The 27,477-nt window shown below is 41.2% G+C and overlaps 1 protein-coding gene across 11 annotated transcripts; it reads right to left on the bottom strand.

Annotated features, from left to right (window-relative positions):
* LOC126493007 (zinc finger protein OZF-like) lies at window positions 1-27,477 on the bottom strand. Of its 11 annotated transcripts, XR_007589739.1 has the most exons (7): window positions 27,342-27,477; window positions 21,095-21,221; window positions 18,202-18,294; window positions 6,542-6,651; window positions 4,826-5,783; window positions 2,858-2,976; window positions 1-246 (listed from the first exon to the last, which is right to left on the bottom strand). XR_007589739.1 is itself a non-coding variant. In XM_050129750.1 (6 exons), exons 1-6 carry the CDS (start codon window positions 27,342-27,344, stop codon window positions 2,969-2,971), a joined length of 1,299 nt encoding a protein of 432 aa, XP_049985707.1. In that variant the 5' UTR covers window positions 27,345-27,477; the 3' UTR covers window positions 1-2,968. The 11 variants fall into 11 exon arrangements, 8 of the variants coding, with proteins under 8 accessions (XP_049985707.1, XP_049985706.1, XP_049985701.1 ...); XR_007589737.1 differs by having other exon boundaries at window positions 1-449; window positions 2,858-5,783; XR_007589738.1 differs by having other exon boundaries at window positions 2,858-5,783.

Genomic DNA, 27,477 nt, shown 5'->3' with positions numbered 1-27,477 from the left:
GACTTGAACAGCCACATTTTATAGAACATATCTAAATGTTCAATGATCATATCCTCAACATGAGAAACAAAAGCAATGCAGATACACAAATTAAAATACAACTGACATTGGCTGGCTGGAGATAGCTCAGCAGTTAGAGTCTTGCTGCTCTTTCAGAGGGCCTAGATCCAGTTCTCAGCATTCACATGGTTACTCACAACCATCTGTAACTCCAGTTCCCTTGGCTCCAACATCTTCTTCTGGTATCTGCAGGTAATAGGCATGTATGTGGTATATGCACATAAACTCAAGCAAAACACTCATACACATACAATTCTGAAAGTTTTTTAAAAGGATAGCATTAACACACATTAGCGGGGTGGGGGGTGGAGGTTAATCTCACAACACACCAACTCTAGACAAAGAACTACAGACAACTAAAAAATGTTGACAACAGGAAACAGTCTTTCCTGAAAAAAAAACATAGAAATTGGTTACCCAATACCATGAAATCATACACATACAAGTAACATGTAGACTGAAAGGGCTGCATTTATATATTTAGGAATATATATATTATATAAAATATATATTCACACACATCAGTAACAAAAGTTAAAAAGATACCATGAATTTAAAAGAGCAAGGGACTACAAAGGAAATGCTGAAGGAAAAGGAAGAGGGAAAATAATACTGTATTTAAATTGTTCATTTAGGAAAATTAGCAAATGAATGTATTTGACATTCTCCTACCAATGACAAAATACAGAAATTAGTGTTCATGTATAGCAATACTGGTTCAAAGAGTTAAAACCCCACAGTGCAAAGAAAAACTGTTACAAAGAAATTAAAATGTACAGTAACTATACGTTCACATAATGATCCCAATTATACACAGGCAGACGATGCTTACTAGAGCATTTTCATTTTTATTTACAAATTGTTCAATTAGACTGCAGGAACCAATCCCACTTATCTACAAAGTATTTCTTTTTGAGAGTACCTTCACAAGTGCAAACTCATATCCCTGTGATTAAAGTATCTGGCAACTGGAGCAGTTTGTGCAGTCTGATATTTGGAGAAAACAGTCAAAAGTTTGCTTGTATGACTTAGCACCTTCCATCACTTTTTCAATGAGTATGTCATACATATAGACTCACTTATTATATTCCATTCCCTGTGATTCTCAAAACATTTGGCAGTTGTATATTTAGTCAATAAATTTGGAGTCTAAGAGCTTAAGCTATGGTGGCTAAGAGATGGTGGTCCTGAACCCAACGCCAAGGGTAGCTTAAACCAATGTAAGATGGGAGGGAGGCAGGCAGCCAAGGTCTATCCAAATTCCGCCCTCATCCCCCACATCACTGCTACCACACCTGCTATCATTTACACTATTTCCCTGACCTTGTGGATGCAGCTGTGTGTGAAAAATGTGTGGGTATACACCAGGCTTTGGCTCTAAAAGAAAATATGGGAACTATCATAAATCTAAACCTCTGATCAAAGGCTGGGGAAATGTGGGCTCACATAGAAAATGTGTACTGGGAGCTGGAGAGATGGCTCAGAGGTTAAGAGCATTGCCTGTTCTTCCAAAGGTCCTGAGTTCAATTCCCAGCAGCCATCTGTAATGGAGTCTGGTGCCCTCTTCTGTTCTTCAGGCATATACACAGACAGAATATTGTATACATAATAAATAAATATTAAAAAAAAGAAAGAAAAGGTATACTGACCACTAGTTTTTCCTTGATTTAGCAGGGACACGTTCTATCTCTAATCTACTATCACTAGAAACTAACTCCAAGTCAGTAAAAACCTCACACTCCTGTGTATTCAGGCACCTTAGTATCTGGCTGGTTTGAATCTTGTCAAGATGACATCTGATAAAGCAGACAATATGCACCAGAGCATAATCTAGGGTCTGACTCCTCTGAAGGGAGTTTTTCTATGTGTTGAGGTTTTGAGACTTCTTCCTAGGCCTCAGCCGTACTCCTTGTCCAAAAGCTCTGGTTCCAGGATCACCATATCCACATAACCATTCAATGAGCCAGAACTGCCAGGTCAATGAGAAAGTGGCATGTAAAGAGAAGACACTGGCCACCACAGTAGTGATGAGTACACACGCTTGGTGCCCACTCAAGGCCAGATGACTGCTGAACTGAAAACTCATCTCGGTACACCACTTGGGAGTTACTGGAGCTCTTATTTGTCTCCTTATTTGTCTTATTTTCTCACTCCAGTGAGTCAGCGTGGATTACTAAAATTCTTGGAGGCTATTAAGGTAAATAGTAATACTCATGTTAACTTTACAAATTAGTACCTCGTACCCTAATTCAACCTGAGCACTGTCACGACCACCCTCGTCCCGCAAGGATGACGCGACCACCGGAGCTCTTCTCACTGCAGTTTATTCTAGGACTTTTTACACTTCTCTCTCTTCCCCTCTCTCCTCTCTGCCTCTTTCTCTCTCCTCTCTCTCTCCCTTCTTCTCTCCTTTTCCTCTCTCTCTGGGCAACCCTCTTTCCTTTGACCTCTCTCTCATCCCCTCTCCCAGCCCTTAAGTAGGCATGGGCTGCCAACCCCGAACTGCCAGGTGGGCACTGCCCATAGGTTCACGCATATGCAGGCAGCTGATAATCATTGCGTGATCATAGCATAGGTCAGACTTTAGCCATAGGAATTGATTACACATCTCCATCAGGTGTGATTCCATGCAGCTCACCACAGAGCACGAAATTTCCTAAGCACAGTTTTTTGCACTACCTACTCTCTCTATCAGTAAGTAACATGGGGAAAGGTAAGAAAGACTGGATTTAGAGAATGTAGCAGAAAAAAGGCTCACCCCGAATTCCCAAAGACCCAACTTACTACAGGAACTCACATTATGTTGTCGCTGCCTCATCTTGGCTGGGGGTTCATCTAATGATGACCCTATATTGTTATAAATTCCTTCCACGGGGAGACATAATCAGTGTCTACCTCTTCGAAGAGTCTAAGGTCCTAATGGCAAATAAAGGCATGATTCAAACAAAGTTCCAAATAAATCAATGAGTTTATTTGGCTTCCTTACAGAGAAAGCTTGGGTGGTGAGGGCTACTTCCAAGAGTGTGGGTTCTCCATCCCTAATGGGCCACATCTGGAAAACTTTACCCAGCAAGAACCGTGTTTCTTCCAAACAGCATAGATGGAGGATATGGTGCCTTCCCTGGCATGCATACACATATGCATATATACAGATACAAATACATACACATACTGTCTAAATCTTTTCTCCAGGCAGTCTATAGAATTGCCACTAAGCCATCAACAAGCCTAGCTGGGATTAGCTTTTGCAAGGTGGCACAGCTGAATTTCCCAAGATGGCAGTTGCTTTGCTCCGAGGACAGTCACCTAGGACACCATTATTTAGATTCTTTTCTGCCAGGGTTGAAAAATGTTACTGAAGATTATTCTCCCTTCAGTCACAAAGAGAACTGTCCTTTGACCTCAAACTGTATATATCTGGCCCAACTAAATTACTTTGTGTATCTGCAAAGTATGGTACAAAATCCCATGTACCTTGGTCTCTCGTGTGCTCCTAATCTGATATAACTGTTACCACGCAAAACCGTCATTTCTCTGAGGATTGGGAAATAAGTACTCTTAATTTCATGACTCCTATGCCAGTGACTGTCCAATTAAAATGAATTTGAGAAGATCCACCATTTTTTTCTCTTACCAGATGAAAATAAGAAAACACAGAGCATCAGTGACTTTAATGGTCCCACAAAAGACAGTGCCTATCAGGTACAATGTCACAGTCACATCCAGCATACCTCAGCACCACTTCTGAACTACATTTCTATACATGCTATTATATACAACTCCAGGCCCACTAGGGTTGGACAGGCTATATTTCTAGTTTGAATAGAAATGTCTCAATGACCATGGAACATAAACAAGTATCATACAGGACAAAATTGTTATCTGTACACAGTCACTCACCTATATAACTTTTCTGATGCAGAATGTGATTTGACTATCAAAGTTTTCCTATGTTCTTTAGCAAGGTCCCTTACATGTTTGTTTTCCAAGGTTAGTACATATACAATATTCTACACTATAAAATGTTGGATTTTTAACATCCTCAGGATTCTTCATAGCATGTATACTCCTATCAACTGAGTTTTGAATTATCATTTAAAACTTTTAAACTTGAAATCCCTAAGCTTCTTCACATGTATGATGCTTACAGAGAGAGAACTACAGTAGAGCTTTCCTACATTCTTTCCAGACACAGTGGCACACACCAACCAATATGGATTTTCAGATGGTGAGAAAGGTCTCCCTTGTGGCAGTTTTCACTTGTTCTTTGCTGTCATCATTCTACATTCTCTGATGTCAACTCATCTTGGCTGACTGCGAGCTTTCTTGCCTTCTCTACACTACTGTGTGTATCATCTGAGTTCACTCAGACTGAATGAGGCCTGAGTCACAAAGGGAAGTTTCCCCGCATTATGCACACCGATAGGACTTCTCAACTGTAAGAAATCTATGGTATGGAGTGAGGACTGATTCACAGTAGAGAGTTTCTCTTCATTCTTTATACTCACAGGGTTTCTTAATTGTATGGCATTTCTGATGGTGGTTGACATGTGAGTTGCAGGAAAATGCTTTTCTCTGTTCTTTGTATTAGTGTCATGTGCATGAGTTCCCAGATGTCGGGCAAGTCCTGACTTGCAGAAAAAAGCTTTTCTACAATCTTTACATTCATAGGGCTTCTCACCTGTATGGATTCTATGATGTAGAGTTAAATGTGACTTGCGACAGAAACATTTGCCACATTCTTTACATTCATAGGGCTTCTCACCTGTATGAGTTCTATGATGGGCAGTGAGCTCTGACTTGGAGGAAAAAGCTTTCCTGCACTCTTCACATTCATAAGGCTTCTCACCTGTATGAATTCTATGGTGGCGAGTTAACTGTGACTTGTAGAAGAAAGCTTTGCCACAGTCTTTACATTCATAGGGCTTCTCGCCTGTGTGAGTTCTCTGATGTTCAGTCAGGGTTGACTTATAATAAAAAGATTTCTGACATTCTTTACACTCATAAGGCTTTTCACCTGTATGGATTTTTTGATGTACACGGAGGGTTGACTTGCAGTAAAAAGCTTTCCCACATTCTTCACACTGATAGGGCTTCTCACCTGTATGAGTTCTATGATGTGAAGTGAGCTCTGACTTGGAGGAGAAACCTTTCCTACATTCTTCACATTCATAAGGCTTCTCACCTGTATGGGTTCTATGATGGCGAGTTAAGTTTGACTTGTAGAAGAAAGCTTTGCCACAGTCTTTACAGACGTAAGGCTTCTCACCTGTATGAATTCGCTGATGTTCAGTGAGGGTTGACTTATAATAGAAAGCTTTCCAACACTCCTTGCATTCATAAGGTTTCTCACCTCTATGAGTTTTCTGATGCACAGTAAGGGTTGACTTACGATAGAAAGCTTTACCACATTCTTCACATTCATGAGGTTTCTCACCGGTATGAATTCTATGATGTACGGTGAGTTCTGATTTGGAGGGAAAAGCTTTCCTGCATTCTGTACACTGATAGATCTTCAATCTTGTACGAGTTCTCTGATGTCCCGTGAGCGTTGACTTACAACAGAAAGCTTTCTGACATTCCTTCCATCCGCAGGGTTTCACACTTGAGGAATATTCACGCTGCTGTTTGTGCTGCGATGGCAGGTTAATCCATTTCATACATGGTCTACATTCATAGGGCTTTATACCTCGATGGAGTTCCAATTGAACCTTCATTTCTGCCTTGAGACAAAAGAATATGTCAAGATTTTATATCAGTAGGGCTATTTTCTAGCATGTACTTAATGTTCTATAAAGATAATAAATTCTTTTAAGTTTTAAAAAAGGGCATTTCCAATATTTCCCCCAGTATACAGTTTGCCATAAAAAGATTTATTTTTTCTATTATTTTTAATTATGCATATATGTGTAGGGGTATATGCATTCAGGAGTAGGTACCCATGGAAGCCAGAGGTATCATATTCCCCTGGAGCTACAGTTATAGGCAGTTAGGAGCAACATGACATGTGTTCTGGGATAGCTCAGGTCCTGTGTGAGAGCAGCTCATATTCTTAACTGCTCAGCTATCTCTCAGTCCTACACTTTACCATGTTCTGTTCTGAGTCCTCTTAAATGCAATACTTTTCTTTCATGAGGTATGTTTTGCAGAGTAAGTGTTAAGCAAACAAAAGAATTCCAATGCATGAAATGAGAGGTTCTTAAATATCAAACATCTTTCATAACAGTCTTTGTATAGATGTATATCCCTGGTCAAATATATTGAACATCATAATGTGACCTTTCAAACTTGTTAGGGAGACTAAGGTACTCAGGGTGCCAGAGGGGCTTATCAGTCATATTATCAGCTTCTGCACTGTCAGCATCAGATTAGCCTCACTATGGACACTCTACCACTGGTTAGGTTCCTAGGAAAAAAAAATTCTAGTCCTATGCCCAGTTTCAAAATGTGAAAGTTCTGCTTACATCCATGTTTTACCTACTTCAATCATCTCTCTGTTTGACAGATTCCTGCTGATGCTTCCCACTGGCCACACATGACTCCCCTGATTTTCCAGGCAACTCTTATCTGAAGCATACACTTCAAGAACACCTGAAACAATATATTAAAAAAATCACTATTGATTAATCAAATATAGTTTACTCTGCTCAAATAAAATCGTGCAGTAGATACTTCTAAGTATAAGGGAAGATTACATGAACAGATAAGGTGGTGCTAAGTCATGTTCCTTTGCTGCTTTTACTCTTGTGAAACACGTGGAAAGAGGTCCTCCACCTCCTTCTCTGCTATTTCTGGCACACTCATTTTTAACTGCTGGGGTAACCCTGAGCTCCTTTTCTCCATCACTTCAATCGTAGACATCTGACATCACATCTCTCCCATGTGAGGGGGGAAGATTTTCTTTCACTATCTACCTACTTGACATAGGTTTAACGTAGGTTCTTAAAAGGGTTATTATGTATGTAATAGAAATTTGTTTAATTTGCCCTGAAAATCTGCAGCAACATTTCATTGGTCAATGTATAAAACCATCATTCTCTCACACTAGAGGTCAGATTCTTCAAAAACTCCTTGTAATCCATCTTCTGTTCTACAAATCTCTTTTGTTTCTTAGACATATATACATTTTGAAAATAAACCATTTTATTAAAAATAAATACTAAGAAATAGTTATGCTGCAAATCCAGATTAGTTTGTGCCTGTATATATAGGAGAATATCAATTACATATTTTTAGGTGACTTATACTGTATATCAACTGTACAGGATTATGGGCATAATTTATCCAAACTTGTGGCTAGGGAAGTCATAGTCCTTAAGGGAGAACCTATTTTGTCCTCTAATGGCCATATTATCAAACTGCATCCTAAACATTTATGTTTCTACCTATACATCTGTGCTACTCTAAAACTTGATCAGAGAAGTTTCTTATTGCACTGGGTGGTAGTTAACAAGCACATATATTACTGTTTACACTAAAAAATTAAAATACCAGTCTAGATGTCCATCATATGATGAATGGATAATGAAAATGTGGTATGCATACACAATGGAAGTTTTTATTCACTCATAAAAGAAATTATGAGCTTTGTAGGTAAATAAATGGAGCTGGAAATAAATCATTCTGAGGGAGGTAGCTCTGATCCAGAAAGATGACTCATGCTCTCTCTCATATGCGGATCCTAGCTTTGAATCTTTAGATGTGTGTGCTTAAATTGGAGGACCTGTAGAAGTTAGGAGAACTAAGAATGGCCATGGAAGAGGGGAGTATAGGAATGGAGGAGATAACACATGTGTTATAAAGGAGTAAAAAGAAATAAAGCTACAGGTAGGGTTCAGTGGGTTGGTGGTGAAAGGACGGGGACAGGAACAGGTATATAGTGAAAGATAACACTAAAGACCTTTTAAAGTCGTATGGAAACCTACTTTAGATGCTTCTGAAAACAGACAGACAGACAAAATGGAGTTAGTTACCCTATATGGGGAAAAATGCCTCAGATGTCACAGGCTATTAAACAAAATGTTCAATGCCTGGGGATTATGTATTTTCAAGGTGTTGTCAGTGTGGTTCCAAAGACTTCTCTTGCCCCAACATTACAAGATATTGCTACTGCTCTGAGTTACCCTTCAGAACTTGATGTTAAGATCCAATTTCTGAAGACACTACATACTTTAACTATAGGACATGGAAAAATCAAGCTGATATTGATCTGGAAGCTTCATCCTTACTTCCTATCTTTCATAGTCCTGGGAAGTGCTATCATAGTGTTGAAAGAAAAAAGTAATCAATGGTCTTAACCAGCTACGAACCTTGAAGACTACAATAATGACTGGCCTGACAAGATATACCTACTTTTGCAAAAGTGGCATGAAATTTGTGGGAGGAAACAAGCACTTGAATTGTAGTTAAGGCCCACTCCACAAGACAAAACTCATGCCTGATACTGGTACTGAGACAAGAACCTGTGACTGGGTAGGTCATAGGTTGTCAGGCACAAACTACTTCCATTTTTTCTACTAAATAGTTACAGTATTAAACAGTCCACTAAGTACTTATCTTTATATTCATAGATCAGTACAGTTTTCAACCATCATTTGCCAGAGTGGCCAATCCTAAAGAGACATCTGTATCAAACACCTAAATCCCAAGGGACAAGGAACACCACAAAAGAAGGGGAAGAAAGATTTTAAGGCCAGGAGTAGTAGATGACTGTTGACAAACAGCATATTCCAGACACAATGGGGTCACTATACACATGAACTCACTGGGTTTCTGGTATCAAGGTTTCAGCTAAGAAGATTTAGAAGGCTAAATGGGCTTGCTATTATAGTAACAAAGCTGTTGCTTCTTACACTGTAAGATGTCTTTCTCTTTTCTATCATCTGCATTTAACTAAAACCAAGTTTGACCAAGTCTTTCTAATTTATATTGGTCAGTGATTCTGAATGGCTCCTTTCCTGGATGTATACATGTTTTCTAGTTTTGCTTTTTTGTTCTTTCTAGATATTTGTGCAATTTTCAACTCTATTTTATGGATTACATTTTCTGTGTCTTTAGTCTACGTCTCATTTCTCTGTTCTGTACCACAGTCATAGATTGCATCTCCTTTATAGTCATGACTGAGCTTCCTTTTCCTCTATTATAGAGTTCTTCCACTACAATAATTTCTCGACCTTACCTTCATTCCTGATATTCTTCCTTCTACAAAGTCTACTCCAACAGATGTTGCTTTCCATTGAGTGACCTGTTTATTGAACTTCTTCCTTCAATTATTTAAATGTATATTTTCTGTCACGATCTCTGTTCACTGAATTTGTCACAGAAGCATAAATAGACGCCATTCACCTATTTATCTGAACACTACTTTACTGCACAGATCATTACTAAAACCATGCTTTTGCATTTTATAGCTGACATTCTACTATTTACAAAATCCTCAGAATCAGTTATTGGAGATGTCCTAGTTTTTCCAATAATTATCACCATTTACCTGGTTGCTGTCATGCATATTAGGTTTGTGTGCCACTGACAACCACTTTGGAAGAATGGGGATGGAAAGCACCCCTCATCTTCTAAAAAGGGTCCTAGCAGCCTTTTTCACCTTTGGCTTCAACTCCCAACATCATTCAGAGAGAAATCAAAATGCTGAAAGAGCAACACCAAAACAAATCAGACATAGAAATAATGCAAAAAAACTTTAAAAGGCAGGTATCCCATACCACATCTCTAACCACCGGAGTCTTGGCTCTGGCTGCCGCTGGAGAGGTGAGTGTCTGGGTTCCTGGCTGGAGGGTCCAGAGAACTAGACCTTAGCTCACAAAGGCACATGTGTGCCCCACCCCCCACCTAGGGAAGTCCCAGGGACCTGGGAGCAGTCTCTCCAAACCTGCAGCTATACCCCATTGCATCTCTGACAACTGGAGACTTGGTCCTGGCTGCCCCTGGAGAGATAGTGTCTGGGTTCCCAGTTGGACTCTCCTGTTCTCTTGACCCTAGTCAACAGAGAACATCCTGTGCCCCACCCCAAAGAGCAAACCCCAGAGACCACAAGCAGTCTCCATATACCTGCAACCATCCCTCACTGCACCTATTACCACCCTGAGTCTTGGTCCTGACTGTACCTGGAGAGGAGCCCCCAGAGCCGCATCAGCAGATAGCAAAGGCACAGCTCCACCTACACCAGGAGGAAGAGTGACCATCTAAGCCACAGGTCACCAACTGGAGGAGGAGAGATACCCTGAAGCACAGGCCCCACATGCGCCCCTTGGAGGAAGAGATGAGTAAGCCCCAATGCAAGAATACATTCAACAACCGAACAGGAATACAGCAACACCTGGACTTGGTGGTCCTACAAAAGAAGACCTGAACATTCAAACCCAGAAAAAGTAGAAGAAAACGTAATTAAATATAATTTTCTGAGGATGATAGAGATCCTTGAAGAGGAAATAAAAAATTCTCTTAGAGAAATGGAGGAAAAGACAAGGAAGAAAATCGGAAGAAATCAATAAATTTCTTATAGGCAAGAAAACCAAGAAAAAATAAAACAAACAGATGAAGCAACCATTTTATTTAAACAGAAAAGGGGAGGTGATGTGGGATTCTCCTCTGTATGCTTAATAAAGAAATTATCTTGGGCCTGGCAGGGTAGAATAGAGGTAGGCAGGGAAAACTGAACTGAATGCTGGGAGAAAGAAGGCAGAGTCAGAGAGAAGCCACGTAGCCGCTGGCAGGAACAGACAGAGCCAGAACCTTGCGGGTAAGCCATAGCCATGTGGTGATATACAGATTAAAAGAAATTGGTTAACCAAAGATATAAGAGCTAGTTAGCAATAGGGTTAAGTGATTGGCCAAGCAGTGATTTAAATAATATAGTTTCTGAGTGGTTATTCCGAGTCTTGGCAGCCAGGATCAAACAAGCAGCCTCCCCTAAAAGTTACCCTGCTACCCAAACCACACAAAGATTCATCTAAGACAGAGAATTACAGACCAATCTCCCTCATGAACATTGATGCAAAAATAATAAAATACTGACAAACAAAACTGAAGAACATATCAAATAAATCATCCATCATGATCAAGTCTGCTTCATCCCAGAGATGCAGGGATGGTTCAATGTACGAAAATCTGCCAATGTAATCTATAATATAAAAAAAAAAAAATGAAAGAAAAAAAAAACCCATAAGATCCTATCATTAGATAATGAAAAAATGTCTGACAATATCCAACACCTCTTCATGATAAAGATCTTGGAGAGATCAGGAATACAAGGAATGTGCCTAAACATAATAAAAGCAATATATAGTAAGCAGACAGCCAACATTAGATTAAATGGAGAAAAACTCAAAGCGGTTTCACTAAATCAGGAACAAAAAAAGGATGTCTACTCAATCTAGTACTTGAAGTTCTAGCTAGAGCAAAAAGACAGCAAAAGGAGATCAAGGGGATATAAACTGGAAAGGAAGAAGCCACACTTTCATTATTCGCAGATGATATGATACTATATATTATTGGCCCCCAAAATTCTACCAGGTAATTCCTGCAGCTGATAAACACCTTCAATAATGAGGCAGGATACAAGGTCAACTAAAAAACAAACAAAAATCAGTGGCCCTCCTTTATATAGATGAAAAATAGGCTGAGAAAGAAATCAGAGAAACATCACCCTTTATAATTCCCACAAATAACAAAATATCTTGGGTTAACAATAACCAAATAATTGAAAGACCTGATCAACAAGAACTTTAAATCTTTGAAGAAAGAAATTGAAGAAGATACCAGAAAATGAAAAGATCTCACATGTTCTAGGATCAACATAATAAAAATGGCAATCTCACCAAAAACAATCTACAGATTCAATGCAATCCCCATTAAATCACAACACAATTCTTCTCAGACCTTGAAAGAAAAATACTCAAGTTCGTCTGGGAAAAATAACTAACTAAATAAAAACAAAAAACTCGGGATAGTAAAAACAATCAGGCACAAGAAAAGAATTTCCATAGAGCTATAGTAATGAAATTAGCTTGGTAATGGCATAAAAACAGGTTAGCTGGACAGTAGAGGTACATGCCTTTAATCCCAGCACTCAAGAGGCAGAAGCAGGGGATCTTTGTGAATTCAAGGCAAGTATGGTCTACAAGAATTAGTCCTAGGACAGGTTGCACAGAAAACGTGTCTCAAAAAACAAAATCAAAACAAAAATAAATAAACAGACAGGTGGACCAATGGAATAGAATTGAAGATCCGGATATTAATACATACACATATGAACACACCTGATTTCTGACAAAGAAGCTAAAATTATACAACAAAAGAAGAAAGCATCTTCATTCAACAAATGGTGTGGGTATAACTGGATGTTAACATGTAGAAGAATGTAAAGAGATCCATATCTATCCCCATGAACAAAACTCAAGTCCAGATGGATAAAAGACCTTAACATAAAGCCAACCACACTGAGCCTCATAGAAAGTGGGAAGTAGTACTGAACACATGGGCACAGGAGACCACTTCCTAAATATAACACCAGTAACACAGACATTGAGAGCAACAATTAATAAATGAGACCTCCTGAAACTGAGACGCTTCTGTAAGGCAAAGGACACAATCAATAAGACAAAAGGGCAGCCTAATGAATGGGAAAAGTTCTTCACCAACCCCACATTTGACAAAGGACTGCTCCCCAAAATATATAAAGAACTCAAGAAACTAGACATTAAAATGACAAATAATCCAACTAAAAATTGGGTTCAGATCTAGACAGAGAATTCTCTACAGAAGAATTTCAAATGGCCAAAAGACAGTTAAGTAACTGCTCAACATCCTTAGAAACCACGGAAATGCAAATCAAAGCAACTCTGAGATACCATTTTACACCAGTCAGAATGGTTATTATCAAAACCACCAATGATACTATGCTGGAGAGACTGCAGAGAAAGAAGAACACTCCACTGCTGCTGGGAGTGCAAACTTGTACAGTCATGGTGGAAATCAATATGGTGGTTTCTCAGAAAACTGGGTATCAATCTATCTCAAAACCCAACAATACTACTCTTGACATATACCCAAAGGATGAAGATCCATTCCACAAGGACATCTGTTCAACTATGTTCATAGCAGTATTATTCGTAATAGCCAGAACCTAGAAACAATCTAGATGCCCCTCACCCAAAGAAATGTACATTTGGTACATTTACAGAAACTCCATGGTAAAAAACAATGACATCTTGCAATTTGCATGCAGATGGACAGAACTAGAAAAAACAATCCTGAGTGAGGTGACCCAGACTCATAAAGACAAACATGGTATGTACTCATTCATAAGTAGATTAGATGTATTAGATGTAAAGCAAAGAATAATGAGCCTATAGTCTGTGACCCCAGAGAAGTAGAGGAATGTTGTGTTAGGAGCGGTGGGGCTGCGTCCCTGGCACCCGGCCGCCTGCATGGCTAGCTTTATCCGAAATAATTACATGGAAACTGTATTCATTTAAACACTGCCTGGCCCATTAGTTCCAGCCTCTTATTGGCTAGCTCTTACATATTGATCTAACCCATCTCTACTAATCTGTGTAGCCCACGAGGTGGCTTACCAGGGAAGATCTTAACCAGCATCTGTCTGGAGTAGGAGAATCATGGCGACTCCTGACTCGGCTTCTTTCTCCCAGCATTCTGTTCTGTTTACTCCGCCTATCTAAATTCTACCCTACCAGAGGGCCAAGCAGTTTCTTTACTAATTAACTAATGAAAGCAACAGATAGACAGATGATCCACCTCCATCAGAGGAACAAGGAGAACCCTGAGACAAACATACATGAATCTCATGGGGAAGGGGAAATAGATAGGATCTCCTGTGAAAGTTGGGAGCATGTGGGTGGGGGTAATGGAAGGCAGAAAAGGGAGGGGGAAATGAGAGAATGGGAGATTTGAGATGGGGGAAGAACAGAGAGGGAGAGAAAGAAAAGATATATCTTGATTATGGGAGCCATTATGGGGCTAGGATGAAACCTGGCACCAGGGAAATTCCCAGGACAAGGATGACCCCAGCTAAGACCCTAAGTATTAGCAGAGAAGGTACCTGAACTGGACTTGCCCTGTAGTCAGATTGATGACCACCTTGATTGTCATCATAGAACTTTCATCCAGCAACTGATGGAAGTAGATACAAAGATCTACAGTGAAGCACTGGCTTGAACTTCTGGAGAACAGTTGAAGAAAGGCAGGAGCAATAATATGAGCATGATGACATACCCACAGAAACAGTTCACCTGAGCTAGTGGGAACTCACTGACTCTAGAAAGACAGGAAGGGAACCTGAACAGGATCAAACTAGGCCCCCTGAATGTGGGTAATAGATGTCTGGTTGGGACAGTCTTTGTGACCACTGGCAGTGGGACCAGGCTAGTGCTTGAACTGGCTTTTTAGAGTCCATTCCTTTTGGTCGGATACCTTGCTCAGACTAAATATAGAGGGGAGGGCCTTGGTCCTACCTCAAAGTGATGTGTCAGACTTGTTGACTCCTCACGGGAAGCCTTACTCTCCCTGAGGAGTGGTAGAGAGGGAAGGTGGGAAGAGTTGGAGGAGCAGAGAAAGTGGGAGTGGGATAGGTATGTAAAATGAAAAAAGATCATTTTATAAAATAAATTTATTTATTTAAAAAATTTAAACAAATGCAACACTATCAGTAACTATAAGAAAAAATTTAAACAGGCAGAACAATTTGTGACAATGAAATTTAAAGAGTAAGACAATAATCTGAGCAAGATAAATGAAAAAAAAAGCTAAAACAACTATGCAGAAAGAAAGGAATACAGAAAAGGTTAAAAAGCCAGAGAACAAACCAGATATTCAAATATAGAAAAAGGGTAAATAAAACAATAAAAAGGAATAAGGAACAGTAAAAATACAAACATCAAAGACTTAAAAAGGATAAAGTCAAAATGTGCTAGCTAGTTTCATGTCAACTTGACAAAATCTAGAGTATTCTGAAAGGAAGGAACCTCAACTGAGAAAATGCCTCCCTAATATCTGGCTATAGGGCATTTTCTTAAAAAATGATTGATGGGGGAGGACCCAGCCCACTGTGGGATAGTGTCATCCCTGGGCTGATGGTCCTGGGTTCTATAAGAAAGTAGACTGAGCAAGCCATAAGGAGCAAGTCAGTTAGCAGCGCCCCTCCATGTCCTCTGCATCAGCTCCTGCCTCCAGGTTCCAACCCTACCTGAGCTCCTGCACTTCCTTCAGTGATGGACTACAATGTGGAAGTGTAAGCCAACCCTTTGCTTCCCAACTTGCTTTTGGTCATGGCAGTTCATCATACTAAAAGTAACCCTAATTGGGACAAAAGAATAAAAATAAAAATACTATCAGGTTCAGTGTGTTCAGACTGATATTGAGGTCTTTAATCCACTTGGACTTGAGTTTTGTGCATGGTGACAGACATGGATCTATTTTCATTTTTCTACAGATTGAAATCCAGTTTTGCCAGCACAATTTGTTGAAGATGCTCTCTTTTTTCCACTGTATACTTTTAGCTCCTTTATCGAAAATCAGGTGCTCATAGGTTTGTGGATTAAAGTCAAGCCAGCTGACCTGGGTCTGAATAAGCCTGGGTTAAAACCGGTCTCACTGAACATAGAGGACAATGAGGACTACTGAGACATCAAGAACAATGGCAATGGGTTTTTGATCCTATTGCATGTATTGGCTTTGTGGGAGCCTAGGCGGTTTGGATGCTCACCTTACGAGACCTGGACAGAGGAGGGTTTTCCTTGGACTTCCCACGGGATGGGGGGGGGGGAGGGGGACATGATTGGGGGAGGGGGAGGGAAAGGGGAGGCGGAGGTGGGGAAGAGACAGAAATATTTAATAAATAAACTTTAAAAAAAAGAAAAAAAAAATAAAAATACTAAAAATGTCTGAGAAATAGAAAGAAAGAAAAAAAAAGGAAATGTACTGGAGAAGAATTTCATCCACGTCCACTCTTACTGGAATCCATCAGCAGGCTGCTGGGGTTGCTGAGTAATAGCTGAGGAGTAACATTAATTTTTCTGTTCTCACTTTCCTGTTAGCATTATACACTAGTTAAGGACTGAGTCAACAAAGGTTATATTGTTGGTGACAAGCCTGAATCCAATGATGAAAACTATGTACCTCAATACAGGAGTCACTGCTGTGCTCAAGCTTTTCAGAGTATCTGCCAGACACCATACAACTCCATACAGATGAATATAGAAACGTCAGTATTCTATATTCACTGATGGAAAGCAAACCTCTATACATGAAGTATCTGCAGAATTAGCCTACACAGCAAAGAGTAAGGCGATTCTGGGCTGGTCAGGCCCTCTGAAGCTCAATAAACAGCATATTCTGGTAAGAAGATCACTATGAAAGGCTAATGACCTGGGCTCAAAAATTTTAGTACAAAAATTTTAAGTACAAATCCCAAGGTACAGTAAACATGGAAAAGTACAGTGGCTGACTGGGCCCACTATTATTCCCTGCCAGTGTCTATGAGGAAAGGGCATACTCCTCACTAGAAATGTAAGACCCCATTCCTAGCATTTCACGCTCCTTTCTTGAGGAACCTACGTTTTACCACGTGAGTTTCCATGACTACGTCTTGTGCTCACCTACTACATAGAAACTGTCAGTATGTCCCCAGCCTCCTGAGATTTTTTTTGGTCTTAGTTATGGCCCCTGGTATGGCATCCTATATGCAGATGAATGCAATTTGTTTTCCAACTTATGCCAACTTCTACAACTGTCAGAGAAGTTATTTCTCTATATTAACACTTGCCAGTATCAGGCTTCTCCCATGACAAAAGATGCCGGTCTGTGGCAGCAGGGCACTCTGCTCATTATTATGGTCATTCATAACTAGTTGTACGATTAGGATCATTACCACTTGGGATTGAGATTAAAAGTGCAGTCTGTGCCACACTTTTCTCAAAAAGAGAGAAAATAGCTTTTCTGTTCTAATGAATACTGTCCTTTTTTGATCCCAAATACTCTTTCTCTCATGCTCTCTTTGGAAAAAATTCTCTCCTTTCTGACTGGCATTGGGCATTTGTGTATCAGCATGGAAAAACGTTTTATCTGCCATCCTACCCTTAAACTTCCAATGTGTTCTTTCCTAATTTAAAACTATATTCTGCAGTTGATTTTCCTTAGGCCACCACATTTTCAAATTTCTTTCTCCATGCTAATCCCTGTCCTCAATTTACATCCATACACACACACACACACACGCACACGCACACGCACACACCACACACACACACACACACACACACAAGTTTTTTCTTTCTTTTTGTTTTTTAAGACAAGATTTACCTGTGTAGCCCTGGCTGACCTGGAACTTGCTCTATAGACAAGGCTGGCCTCGAACTCAGAGATCTGCCTGCTTGCTTATACCTCCCGAGTACTGGTAGTTCAAATAATTCTTAAGAGTAATCATAACACTAAACTAAAATAAATGAATAATTCTTCAACAGTACCTTACTTTATACTTTTCCTAAAATAAAACTTCATGTGTTTTTTCCCCCTCCTCAGGTTAATATTCTTGGTGTCTCTTACCTCACTGTGGTACATTATCATAGCACTGCTTCATTTTTCTCTCACTAAACTTAAACCCTTAAAGAGATGCATTTGAATGTTAATAAAATTTCTGATCAAGACTAAGCACTGAAATACATAAATCTTCAATATTAAGGTAAGAATGACAAGTGAGAATTCAGATGAAGTATGTAGACAGAGTATCTAACTGACAAATGTACAGATAATGCTGGGGGTGATCATACATGTGGGTAGTGGGAAACGGAGGGAAAAGGATGAAGACTTTTAGCCCAGCAACATCAAATTGGAGGGCAGTTTGAGCTATGAGACCCCATCTCAAAGCAACAACAAAAATGTCTGTGAAAATCTATACAAAGATTGATTTTTTTAAAGCAAATTTAGGAAAACAGACTTCAATAATAAAAATGAGACGGAATGACACAGAATTCCCCATTTGAAATCTGCATAAAATAAACGCCTGACAGAAAAAACTAGCTGTGGAATGCTGGTAAAGACAGCTCAACATATCCTATAAGCAGTCAGTTGTCCTTGCTGAATTCCCTTCCTCAGTTCACATTCACTGACCTGGGAGATTCCAGAGTGAGGTCTCTCCTATGCTCCATGGTCCAAATCCATGCTCCAACCTGAAGATCAACTCAGGTTTAGTCAAGCAGTGCCCTGTAAATAGAAAGTGATATAAAAATTGTGCTCAAGCAGAAAGTTCATTTCACTGATGGGCTATGACAGCGCCGTTTGAGGCAATGCTATCAATGGTAAATGAAGCTACACAGAGAAAAAACTGAAAGGACTCAAAAGAAAAAGAAAAGAAAACCTAGAAACTAGATGAAAAACTTCTTAGAGAACACACAGTCAAAAACTAAAACACCATGTATGCAATCAAAAACCAAAAGCATTAATTGCTGAGAAGTCCAATTTTACATTCCTATTCAAAACAGCTGCAGGCCAACTATCACTGAGCTATGTCCCCAGCTCTACTGTAAAACTTACTAACCAACAAGCCTAATACCAGTCTGAAAATTCCCAAACACTGAGAAGTTAAAAGAGGCCACCCCCTCCTCCTCACCAGATGGAAAAATCCCAGGATACAATAGCTGAAATAGGAGGACTGTTGTAAGTTCAAAAACACTTTAACTACAAAGTAAGTTCAAAGGCGCCCAGGAGTCACAGTGAAACACTGGTTCAGAAAACCAAGAAAACAAACTGCCCGTGCTCCATCCAGGAATTAATCCACAACCCCATATTCACGCAAAGAATCCTAATCAAATTCAGTGGTCATAAAACACACACACACACACACACATACACACACACACACAACAAAAGGAGGGAGACTGTAGAGGAGTGTGCTCAGAGGAATGGGGAAGGCATAAGAAGATAAAAGATGGTAAAACTGAATAATACACTGCATCATGTATGAGATTATCAGAGTAAAAATAAACTAATATTATGAAATAAAAAAACACAAAAAATAGGTCACCACATTTTATGTTAATAAATGGAAGAAATAAGATAAAAATATTAAAAAACGCAAAACCCATACTTAAAGTGATTTACAGATTTAACAATATCTTCATAGTAAAATCAATGCATGTCTCCAGAAACAGAAAAGCACTTCCTAAACAATGTACATCATGGAAAAGTGCAAGAGACCTGAAGCTAGCAAAGCACCTTGTTGAAAAGGCACCAACGTGGACCTATCTTCAAAACCACTACAAAGACACAGCAGAGAACTGGCACAAAAAGAAACCCAGACACGACTGGAAGAGAACACAGCCCCAAACAAAACCATATATATTCAGGGTTATAATGCGGATTTGAAGCATATTCCAAAGAATACAGCATTGATAAAGTTAGCAGGTACAGTCTAGCAGAAGGAAATGCGGCCATGAGGAAGGATGCTGACATGTCAGAACCCTTTCTTTGCTCTCCAGTGTCAGTGAAGTAAGCAGCACACCTCAGTTCTGTGCTCCCTTCGTGTGACTCCACCTCACGACAGGGCCAAAGTGACATGGCCAAGTAAAACCACGGAAAAACCTGGGAAAACTATGAGCCAACATCAATCTTCCTTTCATGATTTCACTCAAGTACTGTGTTGGAGTAATGAAAAGCTGACTAATACATTCAGTCAGCTGATTTTCAACAAAGGTTCAAGACCTTTCAACCAGGAGGGAAGTTCTCATCTGTAACTCTTGCAGAGAAGTATGGACTATTCTTGCTGATAAAAGGCAAGAGACCCTGCTCTCTAAACTTTACATAGACATCAACTAAAACAGATCAGGTTCTGAGTGTGCTACCACACACCTGAAATCCCAGCATTCAGGAGATACAGCCAAGACAATCAGAAGGTCAAAATCAAGTGAGTTCAAAGCCAACCTGAAAAACTGCATTATAAATGCATAGTGAGGAAAAAGAAAACTCCAAAAGTAAATCAAAGGTTTAAATCTAAGACCAGACATAATGATGTCTCTAGCATATACAATAAACACCTCAGGACAGTGAGGCAGACAAAGAGTATTTTGATGTCTGCCAGATGCACAGCCACCAAAGCAAAGTCAGTAAAACATATTACATCAAACTCAAAATCACCTGCACAGAAAAGGCCACAGTGGCTGAGCAAGGTACCTCACTTTACCACAGCCAGAAAGCAAAGGAAGGGGGAGCAGGCTGACATCTTAACATCTTTTTTTGGGCATCACCCTACAAACAGAGACACTTGTCCAGGAACAGAACTGGAGAGCACTTGTGAAGATGTAAATCGCTATTTCTGAGCCCGTGATAATCTCCACGATCTTAAAACTAAATAACTGGTGGTCCACAAAAGGACTTGGTATACATATAAAGCATTAAAATAGATAGAGCACCGCAATAATGATGGCGCCATTGTTCCCTCAGAAGATGCCTCGAACCCCTCAAGAGAGATTCCAATCCAGACCCCTTTTGTCCAACTACAACAGAAGGCAACACTGAGTAAGATGTGGAGTTGTCAGGGTTACCACTGTCTGAGAGTCATTTTGGCTGTCTGACCAGAACAAATACACTTTCTGATTGATCATACTGGAATAGATGGAAGTTTTATTGAACGATTGACTTCCTCCACAATTGAGGTAAACAGATAATTCCTTTTGTCTACACAGGAAAGACACAAGTTCAATGAACCATGTCTGTCATAAAAAGCGAAATCTCACATGTCTTCATTATACTTGCAAGCTAAGGTAACCTCAAAGAAGTAAAGAAAATGGCAGTTATAAGAGTAGAGCAAAGAAGACACGGGACATGGGAGTGGGGTAGACGGGGAATGGTTAGCATTTGTTCTTGGTAGCTGGGCAAAGGACACAGAACTTATGTTCCATAGTGTGTTAATAAATATGTTTGACAATTAAATCTTTAAAAATAGCTATCAGGAAGAATGTAATATATGCATATATGCTAAAACGTCTATCAACTTAGTCAGACTCACCCAAGGAGACCAGGCTACTGTAGTTCTCCAGCATCACATCCCTGTAGAGGGTCCTCTGAGCAGCATCCAGCTCCTGCCACTCCTGCCAGGTGAAGTCCACAGCCACATCCTCAAATGACACCAAGCCCTGTAATGACATACCTCTCGTCAACCCAAGGCCTCAGAACTGGAAAAAAATCCTTTTCTCTAGGTGACCGTGTCTTGCCAGTGTCACATAGAAGCTGGGGCTTGACCTGTATTCTGTATCGTGGGACACATTAAGATCAACACAAGTATCTTACCTCTGTGTTAAATAGTTAACTGAAGAAATTATAATTAAAGAGCTCTCCACGGAATTATAATAGAAACAAAATTGTATCGGAGCATGTGTTTGTGAGGTTTTCACTAAAAGGAAGTGAATGGATTCTATAAGCTCAATCATATAAAAACAAAATTAAACCTGTAAGGCATGCAGAGCACAGTGAAAAGGCAGATGCTGGGGCTGGCAGGGCAGCACTGTGCTAGAGTGCAGAAGATATAGGGGCATGAACTCAAGTCCCCCTTCCTATAGTAGAATAGATCTTATTCTTCAAAGCAAGATGATAACCCCATACATGAATCTAGGGTCATAAAATTATTTTTGCAACAGAGAGGATGTATAAATACTCCATGACCAAAATTTAACTTGGAAAGACGTTGTGAATCCAGGACAGCACTCGGCCACGTGGCATCAAGTAACAGCACTGTAGCCTTCGTTGTGAACACACAGCATGTGCACTAGGCACTGTTCATGTCATCACACTACACAATTTCAAGGAACACTGCCTGAGATGATATCTTACACTGCAAATTTTACTCTCCATACAGCTGTCTACTCTTATTGAAACGATTTGATCATGGAAATTAGAGATTTTAAGTATTTTCTCAACTTCATTTCTCACTCTTTAAGCATGAAATTAGCATATATTTGACTTGTATTGTGTTCATTTATAGGCAAAGTTCATTTCATCTTTTATAACCAACAAAATCATAAGAAATTATTTTTTAAATATGTAAGACTTATTAAACACAAATATTTGGTTTGTATTCCTATTTTATATGAACCTATATATCTGAGTTCATACAAAGTTTCTCAGGCAAAAAGGGATCCTAAGTGGAAAACATTTATCTGTACCCTTTCTCTCACAAAAGCATAAATGAGTTGCCCTCTATATATTGGGAAACTGAGACAACAATCACATCAATGAGTTCAAATTGTGAGACACACATGAGCAAGAAATCAACTTGCATCACACTATACAAGAGGAAAATGATTCTATGCTCCTTAGGTCATCCAAAGGGTAGGTGGGAAGATAATAACCATACATGTAAAAATAAATACCCTCTGATAGCCTTGATGGGAGTTTAGACTCCTGAGCTCCTCCTCTACTCACACACATCTTCAGGATCACCAGTTGTTCACAGGAGGAGGCTGGCACTCACTGAATGCCTCAACTTTAAATTGGGTCTGTTTGTGGGAATATATACTAAACTTCCAACCAAGTTCTGGGAACAAAGCGATCTGATACATGCAAATCTATTTGGGCCCAGAAAAAAAAAACCTGTCTAAAACCCAGAAATACTGCAGAGAAGAATGACAAGACAGATTGTAGTCTAGTCCCAGAAGTCGTCTGCTCTTTAAGAAGTTATCAGATAGCCTGAATGGTAACCAATTTGCCCCAGGGATTATACATAGCAGACAGCATACTTCTTGCAACCTCAGGAAAGCTGTGAGAATGACCATATCAATGCAATGACAGATTACAAGGGTCAGATTACAATGGACACGGCAAAAAGGGAACTCAGTGTTCTTCTGTTGATGTGTAAAATTAGTACAGTCGATTTACAAAGTAGTATTCAAGCTTTGCAAAAAATGGAAACAGATTGTCCATATGATCCAACTATCACCAGGGCTGGCATGTACGCAACAAACAGCTAAATGTTTAGGAACTGGTTTCACATCCACGTTCACTGCCAAGAATGCTAATAGTTAAATGTCTCTTAGATGAGGGTAAGGCAGGACATTCCTCCAACACACAGAGCATCCACCTAGTCCCAGATCCACAGTACACATGAGATTGTCCCTTAGAAGAGAACCCAAGAGCTGGTATTCAGACCAGGAAATACAGATATTGGGACAAAGGCACACATCACTATAAAGTCTGCTAGGAGCTAGCTTAACACAATGTCATCAGATAACGTTTCTGTCCCTAGGGTACACATGGCTCAACTGAATTTTCTCAGCTTTCCTCTAATGTAATATGTTCATGAACAGAATTAAATTCTTCAAATATCCACTACTCCAGGACTCGGGAAAACAAAGAAGACAACAAAGCAAATCTATTTTTAATAAATCACATACTACAAGGAAAAAACAGCCAGCTCATTATACTGTAGGAAATGAAGTTCATGGGGCTGGAGAAATGACGGTTCAGCTCCCAGCACATACCTAGTAGCTCAGAACTGTCTACAACTCCAAGTCCATGGAATATGATGCCCTCTTCTGCCCATTTCGAGTACTGCATGCATATGGTACATACAAATTCCTTCACAAAAGTAAAAAGTTGATATTTGGTAACACGAGGAAGTGTCATTTTAGGAATTTGCTGCCAGAGACACCGAGGGTGCTGGAGACACTAGCCATGGTTCTGAATTTTAAAACTTGCTTCCCACACAACTGGAAGGCTCAGGGAAAACAGTTTATCCATATGGAAGATGTGAAGCAAAAGAGCTGGTCATCCAAATTCCACATCCTTCCTTCCTTCCTGATACTGCAGGCAAGGCTGCTGTGGAAGCTGGGACTTACATGAACAGAAAGGTCAAGAAAGAGACAGATGCAAAACAGGCTGGCTCTTGGCTTCCCTTCTTTTCCTTCCATTTGGTCTGCAGACACTGCCCTCTGACCTCCAGGGAATGGGTCCTTAAAGGTGCTCCTGCTGTCAACAGGATTTGGGGCACTGGCCTGTGGGAGTCTGAGGAATTCCCTTCAGAAACCTCCTCTCACAGGAACTCTCCTCCTCCTGGTTAGGTGAAACAGGAGAGGGGAGCCCTCAATTCCTCTCTGTCTTCTTCCTACAGGTCCTCTTCTCTCAGGACCACTAGTGTCTAAACTATCCTCAGTGAGCAGAGAACATCAACACCACCTCTTCCAGCCATTTGAGGCCCCACTGAACCTAGTGCACACACTGCCTTCTCCTGTCCTATGAGGGCCAAGTCACTGCCCCAGGGAATCAGACAGTAAGTGTCAACCCCTAGCCTCAGCTTTTTGTTCTTCATAGCGGGAAAGGCTTCATATAATAGCATCCTTCTCCTGGTCTCGGGATCCCAGGATGGAAGACTTGTGTGTACTAAAGCAGCCCTTGGCCTTTTCATGGCAATACTATGTGTCTTGCTGTACAACAACAGATAAGGGGTAACATGATTCTATAATCTAAAGACAGGGATTGGCTTCTTTGAGGTCCCACAGGGAGGTGACTGGAAACGGAACCTACCACACGTGTCCAACAAGTGCTCTACCACTGGCTGATTTGTGTCTTTTTCTTTAAGGCAGGGTTGCACTAAATTGCCCTGGCCCAATATGAACTCCACTTAGTACTCCTCAGACTTGCTATCTATCTATCTGTCTGTCTGTCTGTCTGTCTGTCTGTCTATCTATCTATCTATCTATCTATCTATCTATCTATCTATCTATCTATCTATCCTGGCCTGCACTAGCATGCCTTCTGGCTAGGAGAGCAGATGTGAACCCAGATCTAGTCCTCCCATTCCTGTTTCACCTTACCAGAGCACAGAAGGAGACATCTAGAGAGGAAAGAAAGAGGGAAGAAGCAAAGCCTCTATGCACAGATGCTCCTGGAATCCCAGGTTAAAGAATGCTACTGAGTAGATGGGCAGTGGTCCCAGTGCTCAGGAGGCAGAGGCAGGCAGATCTCAGTGAGTTCAAGGCCAGCCTGGTCTACAAAGCAAGTTCCAGGACAGCCAAAACTGTTACACAGAGAAACCCTCTCTCAACAAAAACAAAACAAAAATTTCTACTGAGTGGGGTCAAAGTCAGCCAAATTTCCTTCTAGAGCAGGACTCTACACAAGCTTTCAGAGACCGAGACAAACCAAAGACTCAAAGACAGAGAGATGAGGGGCTGGAGAGATGGCTCAGTGGTTAAGAGCACTGCCTGCTCTTCCAAAGGTCCTGAGTTCAATTCCCGGCAACCACATGGTGGCTCACAACCATCTGTAATGAGGTCTGGTGTCCTCTTCTGGCCTGCTGACATACAGACAGAATATTGTATACATAATAAATAAATAAATTAATTAAAAAAAAAAGACAGAGAGATGAGGAGACAACAAGGAACAGCGAATTGGATATCATGGCTCAAGCCTAAAAGATCCCAGGGAACAGAGGGCTACAGCAGGAGGATCACCATAAGCTTGAGTCCAGCACAGGCACCAGAGTGAGACCCTGTGTGAAGGATCAAATACAAACAACCAAAGAAAACAGGAGAGGAGGCAGCAAAGGATGGCGAGACAGATTTGCAGGCACACAGGGACACATACAGAGAGAACTAAGACCCACATGTGCAGTGCTTTTTAGGGAGTAGGCCCCATTCCCTGCACCAAGTCTCCTAATGCTAATGCTCCTCCTTCATGTCCCACGAACCAGACCAGTGCCAACAGAGATCAGAAAAGTCCAGTGCTATATGGTCAAATCCAAAGAAGGACACTTGGAGACTGCTTCTCTGAGCCACCTCTCTATTTCCACAGTACAGGAGCCACATCTGTCCCAAGCACCTGGCTCCTTCCCTCCCTGCCGTATGGAGAGGCTGAGGGGGTCACCATGGCTGGCCTGAGTCTGGTATTGAGACCTTCCTGTGGCCTGTTGATCTGCTGCAGGTCTTGCTGTGGAGCCGTCTCTCTTATGTGCTCCTCTGCCTCTAGCTCTCTTTTGTTCTGTGCACCTTAATTCCCCCCAGAACCATTCTGTGCTACCCAAGCTATGCCTGTGTGCCAGGACCGCCCCAGCAGAGAGGCATTCTGAATTTCTCCCCATCCCCAAGAGCACGGGTGGGGGGCAAAGATGGATTAAAGGAGGCGGGGCAGCTGGTACCTGGACTCCTGCCAAGTATAAGTCCCTATCTTGGGGTCCTTTCTTTACTTCCCAGCTAAAAGAGGAGGATGGGAAGTTCAAAGCCACCGTGGGCTGCAGTTAATACTACATCTCAAAATAAATAAATAAGTAATAAATAAAACTGTACAAATTAGGAAGAGGCTCACAAGGTCCCATTCTTCCTTCAGGACGCATGTATAAGGAGTTAAAGGTTGGCTTGGGAGAGGGTTCTTTTTTCAGTACTGTAAGCAACCGTTTGAGGCCCATGCTCCTGTAACTAACCCCCCTTCAACGTGCCTGTAAAAGTCAGAGGTCCTTTAAAAAAAATACTTGACAACATCCAAGAATAACGGGAAGTACTAGGAAAGAGGAAGGGGATTAGTGGGAGTGTGGAAGGGACCAGGAGAATAACTGGGGTTGGCGTGAAGACAATACATTATACACAGGTATAAAATGTAATGAAAGCCATTACCATGTACCATTAAAATATGATACTAAAAACGTTAAGTAAAAGAGGAGGAGTTTGGTTCTCGGCAGAGCACTACCGTGCACGTTCATGCACTATTTCGCAGGAAGGAATTCTTAGGTCCCATCTAGTAGCATATAGAGAGCCAGAGCCAGAAGTCACAGAGGGAGAGCGAAGGAAACGGTTCAGAGCGGGATGAAGGAAAGGTCTCAAGGAGGAGACGTGTTGAGAAAGCCAGAGGCACTACGGAAAGACGAGCCATTAACAGCAGAGACTCCCACAGACAGAGAGCTTCAGAGACACTGCACAAGATTGCAACACGGACAGCAGGGCACAAACACAGACGTGCAAGAGAAAGAGAGGGGCGGGGCGGCTGTAGGAAAGCCCGGGGAGGCCGGTGGCCATGAGGGCCCCGAGACCGAACAGCCAGCATCCCAGGCAGCATCCCCAGCTGACCGCAGTCCTACCACATCTGGGGGCTGCAGGGAAGCTCGGCCCCGGCCACGGGAGCGTCACTGCAGGTAGGTCCCCAGTGCGCGGACGCGACAGGACCCCGGGCTGCAGCAGCTGCCCTAGCCCGGCCACTGCGCAGGGGGCCCGGGCGCCTGGCGGCTCCCACCGGGGACTCGGGGCTGGGGACGCTGCCGCGGGTACACGCACCATTTCGGGACTCCGGGTGAGCGGCCCCCTCACGCTGGGTGTCCAGGCACCAGCGAGTCACAAGGACCTGGTGCACTTCGGAAGCCAAGGCAGAGAAGAAAAGCGGCCACAGACGCCAAAGATGGCGGGATCAGCA

Source organism: Alexandromys fortis, unplaced genomic scaffold, assembly GCF_014885135.2.
Source record: "Alexandromys fortis isolate MF-2015 unplaced genomic scaffold, M_Fortis_MF-2015_v1.1 scaffold_306, whole genome shotgun sequence".
NCBI lineage: Eukaryota > Metazoa > Chordata > Mammalia > Rodentia > Cricetidae > Alexandromys > Alexandromys fortis.
This window is presented reverse-complemented; position numbering and strand designations above follow the sequence as displayed.